Genomic DNA, 23,193 nt, shown 5'->3' on the forward strand with positions numbered 1-23,193 from the left:
TCACCCCCCCGGGGTGGGCTTCACCCCCCCGGGGGGGGGCTTCAACCCCCCCCCACACACACACTTGCCGCAGGGGGCCAGGGGCCACAGGCCCCCCAATGGGGGCCGCAGTGGGCCAGGAGCCACAGTCCCCCAGGCCCCCATTGGGGGCCGCAGGGGGGAGGGGCAACGCCCCGGAGGGGGCTCAGGGGAAAAAGCTCCCTGGAAAGTCTTGGATTTTGGCAGTATAGCAAGCCCAAAACAAATAATTTATTCACTCAATTTCAACAGTTTTCTTAAAAAAAAATATTCCTGCTTGGTGGGCTACCAAGGTGAATATAATACAGTCAAGCCTCGGTTTTCGACCACAATCCGTTCCAGAGGGCGGTTCGAAAAGCGAATCGGTCGAATTCCGAATCAATTTTTCCCATTACAAATAATGGATTTTTTTTTAATCCGTTCCAAGACTGTTTTAAGCATTTTTTCATTTGTGCAATTTTGTCCGATCGCGCAACTGCAGCGCACCGCCAAACGCGCAACCGTAGCGCGTCGCCGACCATGCAACTGCACCGCGCTGGTTGCATTATTGTGACAGAGCCGTTGCTGAAATTTAGAAAATATTGATAATAATTGATAATGAAATTGATAATAATGAAACAAGTTTAATGCATGCATACATGGAGTCCAGAAATGTCTTAACAATTTTAGATGAGGCGCTTTAGTCTCCATTTGATTTAGGCTCTTACCAGTAGATTTAGTATTTTTGTGAATGTGCATTCTGTTTTTTTGGTATGACGTAAATATTGCCAGTGACTCAAGTAATATTTGCAAAATATTCTATTGCGCAAACCGAATTCGGTTGAAGTTGGGAAATTGTGTAAAATGAATATAAATACAAAATACAATGATTTGAAAATCCTTTTCAACTTATATTCAATTGAATACACTACAAAGACAACATATTTAATGCTCAAACTCATAAACTTTATTTTGTTTTTCAAATAATAATTAACTTAGAAATACATGGCTGCAACACGTGCAGTAGAAGTTGGGAAAGGGCATGTTTACCATTTCGTTACATCACCTTTCCTTTTAATAACACTCAATAAACGTTTTGGAAGAGAGGAGACTAATTCTCTTCGCTTCTCATGTGAAATTTTTTTTCCCATTCTTGCTTGATGAACCGCTTCAGTTGTTCAACAGTCCGGGGTCTTCCCTGTCGTATTTTACGCTTCATAACGCGCCACACATTTTCAATGGGAGATAGGTCTGGACGGCAAGCGGGCCAGGGGAGAACCTGGACTCTTTTACTTCGAACCCACGCTGTTGTAACACGTGCAGAATGTGGCTTGGCATTATCTTGCTGAAATAAGCAGCGGCGTGCATGAAAAATACGTCGCTTGGATGGCAGCATATGTTGCTCCAAAATCTGTATGTACTTTTCAGCATTTATGTTGCCTTCACAGAAATGTAAGTCACCCATGCCATGGGAACTAATGCACCGCCATACCATCACAGATGCTGGCTTTTGAACTTTGCGTTGATAACAGTCCGGATGGTCCGCTTCCTCTTTAGTCTGGAGGACACGACATCCAGTGTTTCCAAAAACGATTTGAAAAGTGGACTCATCAGACCACAAAACACTTTTCCATTGTGCATCAGTCCAATTTACATGAGCTCGCACCCAGAGAACCCGGCGGCGTTTCTGGATGTTGTTCATAAACGGCTTTTGGTTTGCACGGTAGAGTTTTAACCCGCACTTACTGATGTAGTGACAAACTGTATTTACTGACAGTGGTTTTCTGAAGTTTTCCTGAGCCCATTTGGTGATATCCTTTACACACTCATGTCGGTTTTTAAGGCAGTGTCGTCTGAGGGATCGAAGGTCACGGTCATTCAGTCTTGGTTTCCGGCCGTGGCGCTTAAGTGCAGTGATTTCACCAGATTCTCTGAACCTTCGAGATGATATTATGGACCGTAGATGTTGAAATCCCTAAATTCCTTGCAATTTTCCTTTGAGAAATGTTGTTCTTAAACTGTTCGACTATTTTCTCACGCAGCTGTGAACAAAGTGGTGAACCTCGCCCGATCCTTGCTTGTGAATGACTGAGCATGTTTGGGGAGGCTCCTTTTATACCCAATCATGGTACCTACCTGTTCCCAATTAGCCTGATTACATGTGGGATGTTCCAAATAGGTGTTTGATGAGCTTTTCTCAGCTTTCTCAGTATTTTTTTGCCACCTTTCCCAACTTCTACTGGACGTGTTGCAGCCATGAAATTCTAAGTTAATTATTATTTGTCAAACAACAATTAAGTTTATCAGTTTGAACATTAAATATGTTGTCTTTGTGGTGTATTCAATTGAATATGCGTTGAGAAGGATTTTCAAATCGTTGTATTTTGTTTTTATTTACAGTTTACACAATTTCCGAAGTTCAACCGAATCCAGTTTGTAATAAGTTTGTCTGGGACAAGCAGTGGCAGATAAAACTGATAATTTGAAAAAAATAGAAGCAAAGAATAAATCAAAGGCTTTACTTTTCTGAGAACCTTATTTTGTTCAATTCAGAGGAATTTAAGAGTATAGGGAGAGTATCCACCAATCCATTTTTTAACTACTTTTCCTCACAAAGGTTGCAGGCGTGTCCAAGCTGACTGGGCAGTAGGCGGGGGACCCCCCTGAATTGGCAGGGCACACAGACAACCATTTGCACTCACACCTACGGGCAATTGAAAGTGGCCAATCGATTTACCATGCAGGAAACCCACACAGACATGGGGAGAACTCCGCACAGGAAGGCCAAACCCGGAATCAAACCCACAACCTCTGCACTGTGAGGCGACACGCTAACCAGTCAACCACTGTGCCTCCTATGTGGAGAGTATTTGTCTCCAAATTATTCTCACAAATACGTCTACAATTTTCAGATGTTTTCAAGACCAACAAATATCAGCTGTTTACACATTTTTGGAACTCATCCACGCCTCCTCCCCCTCGTAGCCTTGTGTCACATTGTTTGTTGTCATGGTGTCAATTTGCGTCTCTGCCCCGCGTCTGCGCACTAGCCCTTCCCCGCCCGTGTCTATCCGTAATCATTGTAATCGCCGTCACCTGCCCCTCGTTTCCAGTTTTGTAATTAAGTTCTGTCTGCGTGTCACTCCCTGTCGGATCGTCCTGTTAGTCAGTCCTCCCTGGTTTTCTGTTTGCCAGTTTGTTCCTGCCTGTTTGCCTCCCTGTTAGTCCTGCTATGTCCTCCGGCCTGTTTGTTCCCCTCATCCTCTCGTCCACCACCCTTTCCCCTTCAATAAACCCTGGTCCAAACTGCATTTAGTCGCCCAGCTCCATTCCACAGGTGCCAGACACTCTCGCTCCTGCATTCCTCCTCTTGAAACTTCTTCCCTGAGTCACAAGCTGTCACAATACCCGCAATAACGCCAAAAAGTCTAAAGTTTAAAATGACTTATTTACCAAGATTCAACTCTGCTTTGTAGCCCAGGATAGAATCCAAGTCTGTTATTGTGGCGTCGTACAAAATAATATATGGTAGGCATCCAAGCTATTCTCTCTGAGGGAAACAGCTTCCATTTTTTGAAAGCGACAGAGAGAAAAGGTATAGAAATAATTTGTTGGGGTTATTCTGACAGCTTGTGTATGGCTGTAGTGACGTATGAATGCAGAATACGCATGAGGAGTTGCTTGAGGAATGAGGAAAAAGGCGGGAGCAGCCAGGAGGAGTATGTGCAGTGTGTTTGTAAGCTCGCAGTCGCATGTAACAAGCAAATAAATAAAACAAGGACTGCGGCACAGGAACACTGTCTCCCTGTGGTGCGACGTTGGTGTTAGATTAGGACTCTTTGGCACATGTGATTGTCGCTTGAGCTATGCTGTTATCTTGCTGTAACCCTTCTCTTGCTTTCACTGGCTTTCCTTTCTCTCTGACACTCTTTGCACATAGGTAGGAGTTGATCTCGGTTAAGACTACAAGGTCACACATTATCACACAAGTTTGCCCCCTTGCAGGAGGGTGGCCAAGAGTAGAATAAGAATAGGAACCTCGGAGGTGGAGGCTTGACCTTCTTCCGCAATCTTGCAGAGAAGGCTCCACAGCTGTGTATCAATCTTTCTGGCATACATTAAATACTTAAACTAAGAAGGTAGCCTCCTGGTAATTACGATTAGCATAGCAAGCATTAAAGATAAAGAACTGGGACAATATCTAACATTGGGCTGGTGGCTTCTTCCTTGGATGTGTGTCAATCGTGATCTTGTAGGTGATGCTGTCCTTGGAGAAATGTCTCGCGATTTCATGAGATTGCCTGGTACTCATTGGAAATGTGGTCAACTTCATGCAAAACACTACCGATTTTTGTCTATATGGCGCCACCATAAATCAACAAAATTTTTATCCTGTTTAAAAGTCCCAAGTCAAAGTCCCAATGATCATCGTCACACACACATCTGGGTGTGGTGAAATTTGTCCTCTGCATTTAACCCATCCCCATGTGATTTTGATCCATCCCCTGGGGGAGAGGGGAGCAGTGAGCAGCAGCGGTGCCGCGCTCGGGAATCATTTGGTGATCTAACCCCCCAATTCCAACCCTTAATGCTGAGTGCCAAGCAGGGAGGCAATGGGTCCCAGTCTTTGGTATGACCCGGCCGGGGTTTGAACCCACAACCTTCCAGTCTCAGGGCGGACACTCTACTACTAGGCCACTGAGCTGCCTTTAACACAAATCAAGAAAAAAATCAACAGTGATTTAGGGCCTTCAAGCACTGTCTTGAAGCTGGTAGCCCTTCTACTCCTACTTCTGGTTCTTCTGCTGCTCATACTACCACTTCAACTGTTTGTTCTTCTGCTGCTTACTCTTCTGCTGCTACTACTTCTTAATTTTAATTCAAGATGATGTCACGGTAGGCCACTAGTTACCACAGCTCCCATCTTTTCCTTGTTTTCGTGCATTTCTCTTTGTTTTTAAGTTTTTTTTTCCCTGACTCTCTGGGTCGTGTTTACATAGATATCTAACCCACCATCTACGTCATGATGGCGCCGCGGATGGCCGCCACGGTGAGTCGCTCTCTGTTTCTTTGTCTTATTTTGTGTGTTTTCTGTGTCCTCTGCTGTCCATCCCGGATCACTTTTACAAGAGAAGCACTGTTAAACATCGGACAGTCTTCTTCTGGTATTTTCTCTCCTGTTCTCTCTGATTCAGACTGTCGGAGATTTTAGCTGGAGCGGCGGTGCTATACAAGCTAGCACGACGACGGCGACGCGGAAAACGAGCTGGAGCCCTCGTAAAGCTGAGGCAAAGAGGGTTCCGTTCTGCCCTCCCATCAATTCATCTGGCGAATGTCCGCTCCCTGGCGAACAAGATGGACGAGCTGCTGCTCCTCACTTCAAGGAACACGGACTTCAGCAGATCCGCTGCGCTGTGTTTTGTTGAAACGTGAATTAGCGGACACACCCCCCACCACGCCGTGGAGTTAGCTGGGTTTTGGCGTTGAAAGAGTTTTGCAGCCCTCTCCTAGAAACACTTTTCATAAACTGCCGACCGTTCTATTCACCACGGGAGTTCTCCTTGATCATCATGGCGGCTGTTTGCATTCCACCACACGCACGTGCGAGTGAAGCCACGCAGATGCTGGCTGACCAGGTGACAGACATGGAGAAACGTCTACCAAATTCACTAATCATTATTCTGGGTGATCATAACAGGGCAAATCTCGCACACGAACTTCCCCGATACAGACAGCACATAACGTGTCCCACCAGAGGGGAACAGACACCGGACCACTGCTACACCGTAATTAAGGATGCATACCACTCCGTGGCTCATGCAGCTTTAGGACTCTCGGACCACTGTCTAGTTCATCTGATCCCGGCCTACAGGCAGAAACTAAAAACTTCTAAGCCTGTGGTGCAGACTGTCAGGAAGTGGACAGTGGAGTAAAGGCAGGACCTCCAAGCCTGCTTTGACTGCACCGATTGTGGAGTTTTTGAAGCTGCAACTTCAGACCTGCATGAACTCACTGACACTGTCACATCATCCATCAGTTTTTGTGAGGATCTGTGTGTGCAGACTAAGACCTTCTGCACGTACAACAACGACAAACCTTGGTTTACACCGACCCTCAGGAGGCTGCGCAAAGTCAAGGAGGAGGCCTACAGGAGCGGCGACTGGGACCTGTTCAAGCAGACCAGAAACACACTGAACCGAGAGGTCAGGAAAGCCAGGAGGTGTTACGGGGAGAGCCTGGAGAGACACTTCTCTGCCAATCCTGATCCCTCGACAGTGTGGAAAGGTCTGCAGAGCATCACGGGCTTCAAGAAACAAACTCCCCGTCCTATGGAGAGCCCAAGGCTTGCTAACCAGCTAAACAGGTTCTACTGCAGGTTTGATCGGTCCTCCCACACAACAGGACCTCCTGCAGCACAATCTACATACTCACCTCCCCCCACAACTGGTCTGTCCACACCTCCATCACCGTTGTCACCCACTCTCTCTCTTGCAGAGGCCACACTCGCACTCCAGATCCGCAAGGAGGAAGTGCACCAGATGTTCCGGAGACAAAAGATCAGGAAGGCACCGGGCCCAGACGGCGTGTCACCTTCCTGCTTGAAAGTCTGTGCTGAGCAGCTGGCACCCACCTTTGCACGGATCTTCAACCGTTCCCTGGAGCTGTGTGAGGTGCCCTCATGCTTCAAGAGCTCCACCATCGTTCCAGTGGCTAAGAAGCCCGCCATCACAGGTTTGAATGACTAAAGACCTGTCACACTGACATCTGTGGTCAGGAAATCTTTCGAGAGGTTAGTGCTGAACCACCTGAAGGATGTCACGGGCCCCCTGCTTGACCCCCTCCAGTTTGCCTACCGGGCAAACAGGTCAGTGGATGATGTGGTCAACATGGGACTGCACTACATCCTGCATGACCTGGACACCCCAGGAACGTACGCCAGGATCCTGTTTGTAAACTTCAGCTCGGCATTCAACACCATCGCTCCTGACATCCTCCAACAGAAGCCTCCACCTGTCAGTGGATCACCAGCTTCCTGACCAATAGGAGACAGCGTGTGAGGCTGGGGAGCATCACATCTGACACCCGGACCACCAGTACTGGCGCCCCTCAGGGGTGCGTCCTCTCCCCACTGCTCTTCTCTCTCTACACCAACGATTTCTCCTCAGGTGACTCTCCTGTGAAGCTCCTAAAGTATGCAGACGACACCAGTCTCATCGGACTGATCCAGGACGGTGATGAGACTGCGTACAGACAAGAGGTGGAGCGGCTGGTCCACTGGTGCAGCCAAAACCACCTGGAGCTGAACCCGCTCAAGACCTTGGAGATGACAGTGAACTTCAGGTGAGACCCTTCACCACTTTCACCCCTCACTATCCGAAGTAATACTATTCTCTCCACAGACACCTTCAAGTTCCTGGGAACCACAATCTTTCGGGACCTGAAATGGACCGGCCACATAGACTCTGTCCGGAAGAAGGCCCAGCAGAGGCTGTACTTCCTGAGACAGCTCAAGAAGTTCAACCTGCTGCGGGATCTGCTGAAGACCTTCTAAACTGCCATCATCCAGTCTGTCTTCTGCACTTCCATCATTGTCTGGTTTGGATTGGCCTCCAAACAAGACAAGCACAGACTGCAACGGACAATCAGGACTGCAGAAAAGATAATTGGGATCAACCTCCCATCTATCCAAGACTTGTACCTGTCCAGGACCAGGAAACGTGCAAGTAACATCTCTACGGACACCTCTCACCCAGGTTGCAGTCTGTTTGAACTACTCCCCTCCGGACGGCGTTATAGAGCTCTGTACACTAAAAGCAGCAGACACAGAGACAGCTTCTTCCCCCAGGCTGTTGCTCTGATGAACTCACACCACTCTTAGAGTCTCAGAGTCATTGCTGTGCAATAAGATCCTGCTCTCCACACCTTTTTTGAATTGTCTACACTGTTTGTACACACCTTTTTTGAATTGTCTACACTGTTTGTACTATGTGTCCTCTCTGCATCCATATCAGCCTGGTCATCCTGGAAGAGGGACCCTCCCATCTGTGGTCTGTTCTCATGGTTTCTCATTTCCCCTCGCTGGAGTTTTGAGTTTTTCCTTGCCCTCTTGGGAGTTTAAGATCAGGGGATGTTTGAGAATATTTGTCATTTTTCACATGTCCTGAGTGTAGTTAGTCACCTAAATGTTAAACAGAGGCTGTGATGTACCGAAGTCAAATTCCTTGTTTGGCACGCTCAAACATGGCGAATAAAAACCTCTTGAATCTTGAATGTATCTGTAAAGTTTCGTAAGCGTAGTGGCACTTTCTTCTACTCTTTCTGGGACTTTTCACTACCTAACACATTTTTTTATATATATTGCCTGAATAGCTTAATGACCCTTAAGGAACTGTTTAATGCATGCCTGATGATTTTCTAAATCACGGACACTGCCAAAGTCATCTAAAAATGTTCAGTACTTGATTGTATCTTATGTTTTGACTAATGTTAGACACCAGTTTTCGATTACTACTGAACGTTCTGGACAGAGGGAAATATTTTGCCTAACAAAGAAAATATATGGTTGGAAGCATGATTAAACTAAGAATATGATGATGTAAACAAGTACATGGAGTATCAAAAGAACAAACAAAAACATCGTAAATGGTGAGTACAAACTTTGCATAGTCAGGGAACATCAATAAATTGATGATGTCACAGCCGAAAGCTCACATAATTCTGTACAAAATGACAAAATTGAAAGAAAGATGAATGGATGAGGTGTGACAGTGTATGTGCAAGAATGGAGGAGAATGTTTACAGGAAGGTCATTTGCAGATAAAACCAGCAGAGGTGCCAGAGGGAGAACGCCAGGAGGAAAACAGCCAAGCTAATCGCCAAGGCCGGAAGATGGGATGGAAAACAACAGCCCCCACACACATCGAATCGCCCATAATCAGCACCCAACCCCACGGAACCAGCTCTCACCGAACCAGCACCCACTCCCATGGAATCAAACTCTACTGAGAACTTGCCCCACCCCAAAGACTCATCACCCATCAAATTCGGCCCACAATGTGCAACTGAATATAAGCTGAACAAAGAACCTTGAAAGTTGCCTTTCTGAATGGAGACTTTCTGCTCTTGAGCATGGTCGCATGAAGGGCCCAGCGCTGTATTGTACTTTCCTGAAAACAGAGCTTTCTTAACAAGAATTGTGATTGAACTCAACCAACCTGTGTAAGTCTAATTTCTGCTTCAGTGTCTTAGCATTTTCCTAAATCTGAAGAAATCAAACGAGCACGCAGTGAGTAAATTGGATAACAGGTGATTGGCAATGGCTTTTGCCATGAGGCGCAGATAGCGTGCTCCCTACATTGTGGACAAAATCCAACACTCTACAAGATGGAAGAGCTGATGGTGCTAACCAGACTGCAGTGGGACCACCAGCAGAGCAGCATCTTGCGACTTGTCTCACAGACCACACCAGACTCCGTCATAAATTTGGATGGCTTTCAACTGGTGAGAGTGGATCAGAGCATGAGGGAAACTGGTAAGTAGAAAGGTGAAGGACTGGCGATGTACATCAAAGAGATATGGTGTCAACCAGGACACATCACTGTGAAGGAGCAGCGCTGTGACATAGACATTGAACTGATAGAGGTTAAGCGTTTGGCCATACCACCTGGCCCGGGAGTTTTCACGTTATTGTGCTAACTGTTTACATCCTATCCTTGGCCAACGCTACAGCAGCCTGCGAGGACAATCAGTAAGAAATATTCAAAAAGGTTAATTCAAATGTCTTGAGATGTTTCAATCAGTATAATCAAGGATTCATGATTTTATGTTTTATTGACATGTAACATTGAAGGAGGGGGGGGGGGGGGGGGGGTCAGAGAGGCCTATAAAAAAGCCACCGCAGGCAACCACAGGGCTTCTGTCCCCCGAAGAGCATTATAATACGTGAAGAAGCCCGCAAGAGTTCCAAGACTTTTTTCAAGCCTCAGGAATCTTAGTGTGAGACGCAAGGTCACTTGCTTGGATTAATTTGAATTTACTCAAAGAATTGGATTTGACGACATTTCATGAGGAACTAGGTGAGGGGAACGGCTTTTTCTGTTTTTACGCCAGGGGAGGACAGCCGTCGGGCTAGCGCCGGTCCTCTCGAGGCCAACCTATTTCCCAAATTTGAATTTTAGAAATAAAAGCGAACTGATCACTCGACTTTATTTCCATCAAAAATAGCACACGAATGGTACCTACCTTTTCCTACTTTTCTGATTTATGTTTTATAATCAAAAGGACTCTGGGACTGAAGGAGTTTATTTGTACGGGTATCAGTGAGTGAAATTGTTCAAATTGTTGGAAGAAATAAGATTTGTAATTCTATTTCATGCTTCTTCAATAAATGTGGCTTGTATAATCATTTAGTTTGTTGTGCGCTAATTTGTATAGTATATGCAATCGATTGTTTGTTGTTGTTTTGACAAGTCAACTCATTTACAGGTAGTTATTATGGTATAAAATCGGACCGTGATAAATAAAATTAACGAATGCTATTATTGTCATACTTCCATTAATTCGATCTTTCATCAAATGAAGACAAGTAGGCTCGCTATTTCGGCAACAAAGTAGAGCAGACCCATATAAATAGTTACTTCGGCACAACTAGGGCAAGTGTGCGCTAGATTAACGAATCCCTGAGGTCTTAACGAAGATATTTAAAAATGTCCATAACCTAACAAAAGCCTCAAACAACAGAAGGGAGCCATCATTATGGCGCGGTTATTCTGACGACGTGCCTCAAATTTGAGTTACTCAGCACGAGTGTCGTTTGACTTGAGAGTGATTGGCGTTATAAAGAGATTATATTGATTATTTTAGAATTAATTTAACTCGGGTGGTCGAAGACGGACGAGTCCCTTCACCCCGGCTTATCGAACCCTTTGATGGAAAGCCGGTCACTTTAATAAAAAGTGCAGGTTTGACAATCTACACCCCCCTACGGTTAAGAGGAAAACCCCCCACCAAAAAGGTGATAGTATGAGGACTGCAGTGAGGTCTTGAAAGACTGTTTTAAATGCATAGACTGGCAGGAACTCTGAAGGCCTCACGGTGAGGACATTGATGCCCTCACCTACTGCATCACGGACGATATCAACTTCTGTGCCAACTAAGAAGGTACGGTGCTTCTCAGACAACAAACCGTGGATGACCCCAGAACTCAAGGCCGTGCTGAATGAGAAGAGGGGTTTCTTATCTGGAGATATGGAGGAAGTGAGAAGAGTGCAGAAGAATCTGAGATACAAGCTCCAGAAAGGCAAAGAAAGTTTTAGGAGGAAGATGGAAGAACAGCTCCAACAAAACAAAGTCCGAGAAGTCTGGAGAAACATGAATAAAAACTCTGGCCACCTTGAGGACAATTGATGAGCTCGCACTCCTGCTGACCCGTTGTGGGTTAACAACCTGAATCTGTTTTTCAATAGATTTGACTCTGGTCGTTAACGACCCCCCCTCCTTTGAACCTTATACTGCCTCCTCCCTCTCCTGGTGCAGCACCATAGCTACCTGCACTTTCCCGCCCGCCCCTATCTCCTGTCGCAACTCAGCAACACGTCCACCTCAACACACTGCTAAAATGGTGAGATGTCAGCTCAGAAAGACAAAGATCAAGAAGGCAGCAGGTCCAGATGGAATCAGCGCCAGATTGCTCAGGGACTGTGCAGACCAGCTCTGTCAGGTGGTCCTGCACATCTTCAACCTGAGCCTTAATCTGGAGAGGGTCCCTGAACTGTGGAACATTTTCTGTGTGGTTTCAGTGCCAAAGATTGCACACCCGAGGGAGCCCAATCACCACAGACCTGTGGGCCTGACCTCTTATCTGAAGAACATGTAGAGGCTCATCCTGTAATACCTCCGCCCACTGTTGAGCTCTGTAATTCCTACCAGCCCAGCATCAGAGTGGAAAACGCCATAATCCACTTGCTACACAGATCCCTCTCTTATCTGGAGCAGGCAGGGAACACTGTGAGGGTCATGTTCTTTGACTTCTTCATTGCCTTCATCACCATTTAGCCTGCACTGCACATACGCAAACAGGACACGTTCTGAAGTGGGCAAAAATTACCCTTTGTTTTAAACTTAAAAGAATAGAATACACTGTGATCAATTTTAATCAAGGAATGAAGCTGAGACCTTGAGGCCTCAAAGTTTTCATTAAGTGTGGACCAAAATAAAAAGAAAAGACACTACAAGAAAATGTACGGTTTCACAAGCTGAGTAATGTAAATTGTACTGTAATTAATGAATTAATTACATGAATTGATTAATAGATTAATAATTCAGAATCATAAAAAGATTGGCAGTGTATCATCTTCTTTGGCATTGTACAAGATGAAAGAAACTTTGTTTGCATAACACAAAATTAGATGTCAATTTAAAAAGGAGAAAAAGCTTTCAATACTTTTTGGGGGAAGTCAAAGATGAGTCATTCTGCCGTGCCTGCGAGAAACATCAGTGTACTGTATGAAAATCATCATTTCAAAAACAAGCCATTGGTGAGAATTCCACTGTACATTATATCTAAATATAAACGTGAAAACCCCATTTTTATGCAGCCAGAGCGCATTTTTCTGAAAGGAGCTCAAACAAAACCGGCATGACACATTGACACAAAAATAGGATCATTATTAATGGTGAATTAATAATTATATGTACAGTGGGGGAAATAAGTATTTGACCCCTTGCTGATTTTGCAGGTTTGCCCACTTGCAAAGAATGCAACGATCCATAATTTTAATCATATGTACATTCTAACAGTGAAAGACGGAATCCCAAAGAAAATTCCAGAAAATCACATCATATGAATTTATAAAAATTGATAATCGTCTGATGAGGAAAAACAAGTATTTGAACCCCTGGACAAACAGCATGTTGATATTTTGTAGAAAAGCCATTATTGGCCAGCACAGATGTCAAACGGTTTTTATAGTTGGTGACAAGCTTTGTGCACATTTCGGCAGGGATGTTGGCCCACTCCTCCCTGCAGACAGCCTCCAAATCATTCAGGTTCCGAGGTTGTCGCCTGGCAACTCAAATTTTAAGCTTCCTCCAAAGATTTTCAATTGGATTCAGGTCTGGAGACTGGCTAGGCCACTCCAGAACCTTGATGTGCTTCTTCTTCAGCCACTCTTTTGTTGCTTTGGCGGTGTGCTTAGGATCGTTGTCGTGCTGAAACACCCATCCTTAACCCATCTTCAGCTCTCTCACTGAGGGAAGGAGATGTTGGTCCAGAATTCTCCGATACATGGCCCCGTCCATCCTCCCCTCAATACGATGGAGTTGTCCCGTCCCGTTGGCTGAAAAGCACCCCCAACGCATGATGTTGCCACCACCATCCTTGACGGTGGGGATGGTGTTCTTTGGGTTGTACCCGGTGTTCTTTGCCCTCCAAACACGACGAGTTGAGTTGAGGCCAAAAAGTACTATTTTGGTCTCATCTGACCACATCACCTTATTCCAGGCCTCTTCTGAGTCGTCCAGGTGCTGAATGGCGAACTTCATGCGGGCCTGTACATGTTTCTTCTTGAGCAGGGGGACCTTGTGTGCGCAGCAGGATTTCAATCCATGTGTTACCAACCGTTTCTTTTGTAACTGTGGACCCAGCTGCCTTCAGTTGATTCATCAGTTCCCCCCTTGTGGTTTTGGGATGATTCCTCACCATTCGCATGATCAGGGAGACCCCACAAGGTGAGCTCTTGTGTGGAGGCCTAGACCGAAGGAGGTTGGCGGTGGTGTAGTGCTTCTTCCATTTCCTGATAACTGCACCGACAGTTGATCTTTTCTCTCCAAGTTGCTTTCCGATTCTCTTGTAGCCCATCCCAGCCTTGTGCAGATCAACAATCTTGTCCCTGATGTCCGTAGAAAGCTCTTTGGTCTTTCCCATGGTGGTAATGTTGGATGCTGGTTGTTTGGGTGTTGACAGGTGTCTTTTATACAGGTAAAGAGGTGAGGCAGGTGTATTTGATGTAGATAAATGGTTGGGATTGGGGCTGTGTCTTAAAGAAAGACTAACTGGCTTGTAGGAGCCAGAATACTTGCTGTTTGTCCAGGGGTTCAAATACTTGTTTTTTCTCATCAGACGGTTATCAATTTTTATAAATTCATATGATGTGAATTTCTGGAATTTTCTATGGGATTCTGTCTCTCACTGTTAGAATGTACATATGATTAAAATAGTAGATCGTTGCATTCTTTGTAAGTGAGCAAACCTGCAAAATCAGCAAGGGGTCAAATACTTATTTCCCCCACTGTATACCGTAATTCCCGAACTATAAGCCGCAACTTTTTCCACAAGCTTTGAACCCTGCGGCTTGTCGTCTGGTGTGGCGTATCTATGGATTTTTTGTGATTTTTTTATAATGACTAATACACTCATTTCTGAAGAAAGGAAGCTTTTACACACAAACCCTCATTATGGGGGACAAAAGAAATGCATGTGATGCCGCTTTTAAGTTAAAGGCAGTTGATTTGGCTCTTAACGAAGGAACTAGAGCTGCACTGTAGAGGTTTTCTCCGGTCACTAGAGGGCACTTGGCTATTGTTGATGACATCGTGTTGCGTCACCCTGTTCTATCTTTATTTCCCGGTCACGTCGACTCTGGAACTATATGTGTAGCTTGTATCACATTGCCAACTTTACCCCCGTAAGTGGTCCTTTTTTATTTATTATTAGTTGTGTGTTGCTAGTGTTCCCTGCAGTTTAAGGTTGTCGCTGAGATTTGTTACATGTTTGTATTTTTGCAGAGCTCCTTCATCTCTGTCAATAAAGATTATGTGAATAAAAGTTATGCGTCCCCAAAGAACCATCTCTTTCGTGACAATATTTTTTGTGCATATTCTCTTAAAATGGTAATTAAACATTAAAAGACCTTCAGCTTATATATGAACAAAACAAGATTTGCCCCTAAATTCAGCTGGTGCGGAATTTATGGTATATAGTATATATAGACCTTCTGTCACGCCTTAGCCCCAGCTGTTCCACTAAGTTTCTGTCTGTGTGCTCGCCCCTCCCCTCCTGTGTGCCCATGATTAGTTTGATTATTCCCACCTGCCTCTTGTTACCTGTCGTGTGTATAAGTCCTGTCTGCCCCTCACTCCCCGTCGGATCATTGTTGTCATGATGTCTTTTTGGTTCCTGTTCCTGTCATTGGTAATGTCACCCTGTCTTTTTGTTTCATGTCTTTTTGGTCAGTCACGTTGTTAGGTTTTGTTAAGTCATGTCAGTTGCCAAGGCTGTTAGTTTGCGTTCTTCAATAAACCCTGGTCCAAGCTGCACTTGGTCGTCCTGCTCCATTTCCATCCGATCCTGACACCTTCTGCATGTACAACAACAACTAACCATGGTTTACACCAAACTTCAGCATGCTGCACAAAGCCAAGGAGGAGGCCTACAGGAGTGGGGACTGTGACCTGTTCATGCAGGCCAGGAACCCACTGACCCGAGGGATCAGGAAAGCTAAGAGGAGCTATGGTGAGAGCCTGGAGAGACACCTCTCTGCAAATCCTGATCCCTCAACAGTGTGGAAAGGCCTGCAGAGCATCACATGCTTCAAGAAACCAACCCCTCGTCGTGTGGAGAACACAAGGCTTGCAAACCAGCTAAACAGGTTTACTGCAGGTTTGAACGGTCCACCCACGCAACAGGACCTCCTGCATAACAATCAACATATACACCTTCCCCCACAACCCCTCTGTTCACACCTCCATCGTCGTTATCACCTACTCTCTCATTCAGGAGACATGCCCACACTTCAGATCCGCGAGGATGAGGTGTGTCAGATGTTCCGGAGACAAAAGGTTAGTGAAGGAATGAGGTCGAAATACAAAAAGTCCTGCCTCGCTACAAAAACAGATATGCTCAAACCTCATTGAATAAAGTACATAAGCAGACAAGTATATTCACATATTAAATAAATAAATAAAAGAAACATTTGAAGCATATAATTATACCTACACACCAAATCAATAAAGAAGACATAACTAGACATTTTTGATAAGTGGTGATGAGAAAGGTTTTTATAACTTTATGATCTGATATATATATTTCTGAGGACTTTGAAATAACAAATGACTTTTGATATATTGCCTAAATAGCTTAATGACCCTTAAGGAACTGTGGAATGCATGCCTGATGTTTTTTCTCTGAATCATGGACACGGCCAGAGTCGTCTTGACCGTTCAGTACTTGATTGTATCTTATGTTTTGACTAATGTTAGACGCCAGTTTTTGATTACTACTGAACGCTCTGCACAGAGGGAAATAGTTTGCCTAACAAAGAAAAGATACGGTTGAATGCGGTACGACAGTGTATGTCCAAGATTGGAGAAGAATGTTCACAGGAAGGTCACGTGGAGATAAAACCAGTGGGTGCCAGAAGGAGCCACCCGAGAACTCGGCCAAAGATGATCGCCAAGGCCGAGAGACGGGATGGAAGACAACAGCACCCTCCACACACACACACACACACCAACAGCCCCCCACCAACACACCGAATCGCCCATAACCAGCACCACTCCCATGGAAGCAGACTCTCCTTCGAACTTGCCCCACCCCGAAGACTCATCGCCCATCAATCCCAGCCCACAATGTGCTACTGAATATAAAACTGATCTAACAACCTTGGACTTGGCCTTTTCTGAATGGAGACTTTCCGCTCTTGAAGGGCCCAGCGCTGTATTGTACTTTCCTGAAAACAGAGCTTTTTGAACAAGAATTGTGACTGAACTCAACCAATCTGTCTAAGTCTAATTTCTGCTTCAGTGTCTTTGCATTTTCCTAAATCTGAAGAAATCAAACGAGCACGCAGTGAGTAAATTGGATAACAGGTGATTGGCAAAGGCTTTTGCCGTGAGGCGCAGATAACGCGCTCCCTAAATTGTGGACAGAATCCAACAAAATTGTTTGGGTGACCCCAAACTTATATATATATAAACACAGCTATATACAAGTTTGTGCATGGCAAACAAGGAATTTGACTACGGTTGATCTCAGCCTCTGTACAACATTTAAGTGACTAACAACATTCAGGTGACTAACAACGTTTAAGTGGCAATGTCCAGTGATGTCTCTGAGACTCGATGAGTGGTGTGAGTTCATCAGGCCCAGACGGCATGTGTCCCCCCCTGCCTGAAAGTCTGTGCTGAACAGCTGGCATCCACCTTTGCACGGCTCTTCAACAGTTCCCTGAAGCTGTGTGAGGTGTACTCGTGCTTCAAAAGCTCCACCATCGTACCAGTGGCCAAGAAGCCCACCATCACAAGTTTTGAATTATAGTTTAATTCGTGTTTAGTTTTAAAAACAAAAAATTAATTTAGTTTTTAAGTTTAATTATAGACCTGTCGCCCTGACATCGGGGATTAAATCTTTAGAGAGGCTAGTGTTGAGCAACCTGAAAGACATCACGGGCCCCCTGTAACATCTCTACAGACCCTTCTCACCCAGGTCACAGTCTGTTCGAACTACTTCCCTCCAGATGGCGTTACAGAGCGCTGTACGCCAAAACCAACAGACACAGCTTCTTCCCCCAGGCTGTTGTTCTAATGAACTCACACCACTCATCGAGTCTCAGAGACATCACTGGGCAATAACATTGCCACTTAAACGTTGTTAGTCACCTGAATGTTGTTAGTCACTTAAATGTTGTACAGAGGCTGAGATCAACCGTAGTCAAATTCCTTGTTTGCCATGCACAAACTTGTATATAGCTGTGTTTATATATATATAAGTTTGGGGTCACCCAAACAATTTTGTGTTTTCCATGAAAAGTCACTTATTCACCACCAAACGTTGTGAAATGAATAGAAAATAGAGTCAAGACATTGACAAGGTTAGAAATAATGATTTGTATTTGAAATAAGATTTTTTTTACATCAAACTTTGCTTTCGTCAAAGAATCCTCCATTTGCAGCAATTACGGCATTGCAGACCTTTGGCATTCTAGCTGTTAATTTGTTGAGGTAATCTGGAGAAATTGCACCCCACGCTTCCAGAAGCAGCTCCCACAAGTTGGATTGGTTGGATGGGCACTTCTTGCGTACCATACGGTCAAGCTGCTCCCACAACAGCTCAATGGGGTTCAGATCTGGTGACTGCGCTGGCCACTCCATTACCGATAGAATACCAGCTGCCTGCTTCTGCTCTAAATAGTTCTCGCACAATTTGGAGGTGTGTTTGGGGTCATTGTCCTGTTATAGGATGAAATTGGCTCCAATCAAGCGCTGTCCACTGGGTATGGCATGGCGTTGCAAAATGGAGTGATAGCCTTCCTTATTCAGAATCCCTTTTACCCTGTACAAATCTCCCACCTTACCAGCACCAAAGCAACCCCAGACCATCACATTACCTCCTCCATGCTTATACTATGTATATATACATCCATTTTCTTCTGCTTATCTGGGGTCGGGTCGCGGGGGCAGCAGCTTTAGGAGGGACTCCCAGACTTCCCTCTCCCCAGCCACTTCATCCAGGTCATCCCGGGGATCCCAAGACGTTCCCAGGCCAGCTGAGAGACATAGTCTCTTCAGCGCGTCCTGGGTCGTCCACGGGGTCTCCTACCGGTGGGACATGCCCGGAACACCTCCCCAGGGAGGCGTCCAGGAGGCATCCTGATGAGATGCCCGAACCACCTCATCTGGCTCCTCTCAACGTAGAGGAGCAGCGACTCTACTCCAAGTCTCTCCCGGATGACCGAGCTTCTCACCTTATCTCTAAGGGAGAGCCCGGACATCTTGCAAAGGAAACCCATTTAGGCCGCTTGTATCCGGGATCTCGTTCTTTCGGTCACGAACCATAGCCCATGACCATAGGTGAGGGTAGGAGCATACATCGACCGGTAAATAGAGAGCTTTGCCTTTTGGCTCAGCTCTCTCTTCACCACGACAGACCGGTACAGAGTCCGCATTACTGCCGACGCTGCACCGATCCGCCTGTCAATCTCACTCTCCATCATCCCCTCACTCGTGAACAAGACCCCAAGATACTTGAACTCCTTCACTTGGGGCAGGATCTCATCCCCGATCCGGAGAGGGCATTCCACCCTTTTCCAACTGAGCACCATGGACTCGGATTTGGAGGTGCTGACCCTCATCCCGACAGCTTCACACTCGGCTGCGAACCGCTCCAGTGAGAGCTGGAGATCATGGCTTGAAGAAGCCAACAGCACCACATCGTCTGCAAAAAGCAGAGACGCGATGCTGAGGTCCCCAAACCGGACCCCCTCAATGCCTCGGCTGCGCCTAGAAATTCTGTCCATAAAAATTATGAACAGAATAGGTGACAAAAACGTTCCTCTCAATCACGCCCTTCCAGGTCTCACTGTTATTACCTACGTGAGCAGTGAAGTCACCCAGTAGAGTCCCCAGAAGGAGCGCTCTCCAGCACTTCCTCCAGGGACTCCAAGCAGGGTGGGTACTCTGAGCTGCCATTTGGTGCATAGACACAAACAACAGTCAGGACCCGTGCCTCCCCTGCAAGCAAATTACTTTACTGTTTTTGCGGAGAGAGGCATGTCTTTAATTTTCTGAATAATCTCGGTTTTGTTTTTGAAGTCCCAAAATAGGCACTCTAATATTTTAACGAATGAATCCTTCATGCACTCGCCATCGGTAAATGGTTTTCCGGACTTTATTATCTCCTGGGCTTTAACAAAACTTGCCACAGTAGTAGAGTTTGGAAATGCAATCCACTCCTTGAAACACTTTTAACGTTCCTCAAATTGCACCTTTCCTCTCAGTTTCAACTGGATGATCGGCAGTAAATTTAGCATGCTTTAGCTGAAAATGTCGCTCCAAATTGCTCTTCTTGTTATATTTGACAACTTCTCATTGCAAATCAAACATTCAGGCAATCCTTCAGCATTGGCAATGAAAGCAAATAGTTGAGTCCATTCTTTCTTAAAGCCTCTGTTTGCATCAGCAATCTTTCTCTTTTTGCCTTTTGAGTCCATGGCCCGTCATTCACACACCTGTTTGTTTACAACTCGCCTGTGCTGTGTCGCTTGCTATGACGCAATTTTGCACCATTTTGAAATTCGGTATTTTTAATATATTTACATCTACACAGATTTTCTACAGCATAAGAATGTTTGTGTCATGATTACCATCTAAAAAACATTTAAAAAAAAAAAAAAACATCTTTTTCCATTTTAATGCATTTTTCCAAGAGCTCCAGGGAGCCGCTAGAGGTGTGCTAAAGAGCCGCATGCGGCTCTGGAGCCGCAGGTTGCCGACCCCTGCCCTATACAGTCCTCAGGCTCCCTAACAGAAATACTAGGTTTATTTATATTTCAAAAATCAGAAGCCACTCATTTACAAATGTGATTGCACTTTAGTTTACATATTTAAATGTTCAGATATTAAGATGTGATAGGCAGTTTTTGCATGATTTGAATGAGGCAAAATAACATGCTTTTTCTCTCGAATATATTGTTATAATCATTTGTTTCAGATGTACTGTAATTATTTTCTGTACAAAAAATAAATTTGGTGTTCAAAAAGTCTTTTTTCAAACTTGAGTCTTGAAAATGAGGGCTTCATCTTATAATCAGGGTCGTCTTATATTCGGGCCAATACGGTATTTGAGTGTATGCTTTAATCTAGCAATCACAATGGAGTAAATGGTCCATTTACTGATAAGCAATTAATTTATAAATCAAGTCAATAAGATTGCAATCTGGAAAATGTCGCTAGAGGTGTGCTAAAGAGCCGCATGTGGCTCTGGAGCCGCAGGTTGCCGACCCCTGCCCTATACAGTCCTCAGGCTCCCTAACAGAAATACTAGGTTTATTTATATTTCAAAAATCAGAAGCCACTCATTTACAAATGTGATTGCACTTTAGTTTACATATTTAAATGTTCAGATATTAAGATGTGATAGGCAGTTTTTGCATGATTTGAATGAGGCAAAATAACATGCTTTTTCTCTCGAATATATTGTTATAATCATTTGTTTCAGATGTACTGTAATTATTTTCTGTACAAAAAATAAATTTGGTGTTCAAAAAGTCTTTTTTCAAACTTGAGTCTTGAAAATGAGGGCTTCATCTTATAATCAGGGTCGTCTTATATTCGGGCCAATACGGTATTTGAGTGTATGCTTTAATCTAGCAATCACAATGGAGTAAATGGTCCATTTACTGATAAGCAATTAATTTATAAATCAAGTCAATAAGATTGCAATCTGGAAAATGTATCGTTTTGCAAAAGACGGCTTTTTGGACAAAAAAAACATTTGGAGTTTAGATTATACCTGAATGAATTTGACAGAGAATTCCTGCTCCAGGCTAAATGGTGTTATATGAAAATTCCCAAGCAACAGATGCACTGTAGTATTGACTAGTTGGCCTGCGTCGTTGTACTTCACAAAATATGCAACCTGAGAAAACAAAAAAAACAAGTACATTTTGGAGCGACATCGAACAGAGTGGTCCTCTCACAACCTAAAGGTTGTGGGCTCGTTCCACAGCCCTTGTGATAGGGTCAAAGTGTCCTGAACCGCCAGTTGCTCCTGATGCTGCACCCTCAGTAGGGGAATGAAGGGACAGTGATGAGTACCGTGAAGGTAGTAAAGTCCTTTACTAGTTAAAGCCCATCGACATTAACATTTTGAACCCGATTTCAGTAAAAAAGGTTATTTAAACTCACCTTCAACACAACATTGACGCAGACTTTTTGATTAATGAGAGAAGGCTGCATGTTTTCCTCTTCATCGATAATGGCTTCATTTTGAGTGCCATCCAAAGACTGCAAAACAAGTGAAGCCATCTCCACGGGAACAACCTGAAAATCGATAACTCAGAGGTAAATCAATGTATTTTCTTGTTAAGGCTTTAGTGCAGTGGTTCTTAACCTTGTTCGAGGTACCGAACCCCACTAGTTTCATATGCGCATTCACCGAACCCCTCTTTAGAGAAAAACAACCCCCGGCTGGTCTATGGCAAAGTCCAAGGTGGCAGCAACAGAGTCTGAAACGCGCACAGCAGCAAATGGGGAAACAGAACCGCAATCAGCATAAACTCCGGAACAGAATCGCCCTTGGCGGAAACTTGGGAACAGAACCGCCCTCGGCGGAAACTTGGGAACAGAACCGCCCTCGTCGGAAACTCGGGAACAGAACCGCAATTGGCGGCATTCGGAGAGTCAGAGCCGCAATCGGCGGCACTCAGGCGGTGAGGGGGGCAGGGGCGGAGCTGTGCGCAGCAGCAGGAGTCAAGACGTGCTGCAGCCGTGGGAGCGGGGGTCTGGTGATGATCCTGGTCTAGCGCCGCTGGATCGAGGTCCAACGGTGGCCGCGGGTCCGGCAACGCCGGGGCGGGGCCCGATGGCGGCCGCGAGTCCGATGGCGCTGGGAGGAACTCCAATGGCGGCCGCGGATCCGGCGATGCTGGGGTGAATCCCGATGGCGGCCGCGAGTCGGATGGCGCCGGGAGGAACTCCGATGGCGGCCGCAGATACAGCGATGCTGGAGTGGATCCCGATGGCGCACATGCGTTCGGCGTCGCGGATAAGAGCTGATGGCGGCTGTAGGTCCAAGCGCTGGTCGCTGTGATGGTCGGTGTCTTCTGTCAGGAAATGAGTGGAGCCGGGTGACCAAATGCAGCTTGGACCAGGGTTGATGGAAGGGAAAAGGGAGTTGGAAGGGAGGAAGGTGAGCAACGAAGACACAGACGGGATAGAGACTCACGGCCAGCAGACAGGCAAACAGAAGTCCACTCGGACACGGAACAGAATCTGACCGTGAGCCTCCAGACAAGACCGGGGGGAAATTAGATGACAGGAACACTGGGCGCGGACAGGGACGGAAAACAACAGTAGACACCGACAAGGAGGAATACACGGACAGGGTTTAAATACATCAGGAAACAAGAGGGAGCAGGTGACAGACATGACGATAACGAAGGGTTGTGACTGAGGGAAGTTGCCGGCCGAGCGTCTCTAGCACGGCACGTGACACCAGTTGTCCCCCTTTTGAGAAGAAATTGGCAGAAATCCATCCTTGTCTAGCGCTATATTTTCTGTTGTAAGGAAATCTACGACTTGCTTTTCCACGGATCGATTTTCTACCACGTCTCCATCATCTGTCCCATTTTGATGTTGAGGCGAGATCTTGAGCCCAGAAATGATCACATTATTCATTTCATATTGTTGGTTGATATCTTC

General features: G+C 45.4%; 1 protein-coding gene across 2 annotated transcripts in view; it reads right to left on the minus strand.

Annotated features, from left to right (window-relative positions):
• The window catches only part of tctn1 (tectonic family member 1), a 253,262-nt gene that overhangs the window by 33,493 nt on the left and 196,576 nt on the right, over positions 1–23,193 (minus strand). Inside the window, exons 8-9 of one of the 2 annotated variants that reach the window (XM_068651906.1) lie at positions 21,679–21,813; positions 21,284–21,409 (exon numbers count right to left, since the gene is read on the minus strand). In XM_068651906.1, coding sequence (XP_068508007.1) covers positions 21,284–21,409; positions 21,679–21,813 — 261 coding nt within the window. The remainder of the gene's footprint in view (positions 1–21,283; positions 21,410–21,678; positions 21,814–23,193) is intronic. The other variant, XM_068651907.1, reaches the window with a different exon arrangement.

This window comes from Syngnathus scovelli, chromosome 1 (assembly GCF_024217435.2).
Source record: "Syngnathus scovelli strain Florida chromosome 1, RoL_Ssco_1.2, whole genome shotgun sequence".
Taxonomy (NCBI): domain Eukaryota; kingdom Metazoa; phylum Chordata; class Actinopteri; order Syngnathiformes; family Syngnathidae; genus Syngnathus; species Syngnathus scovelli.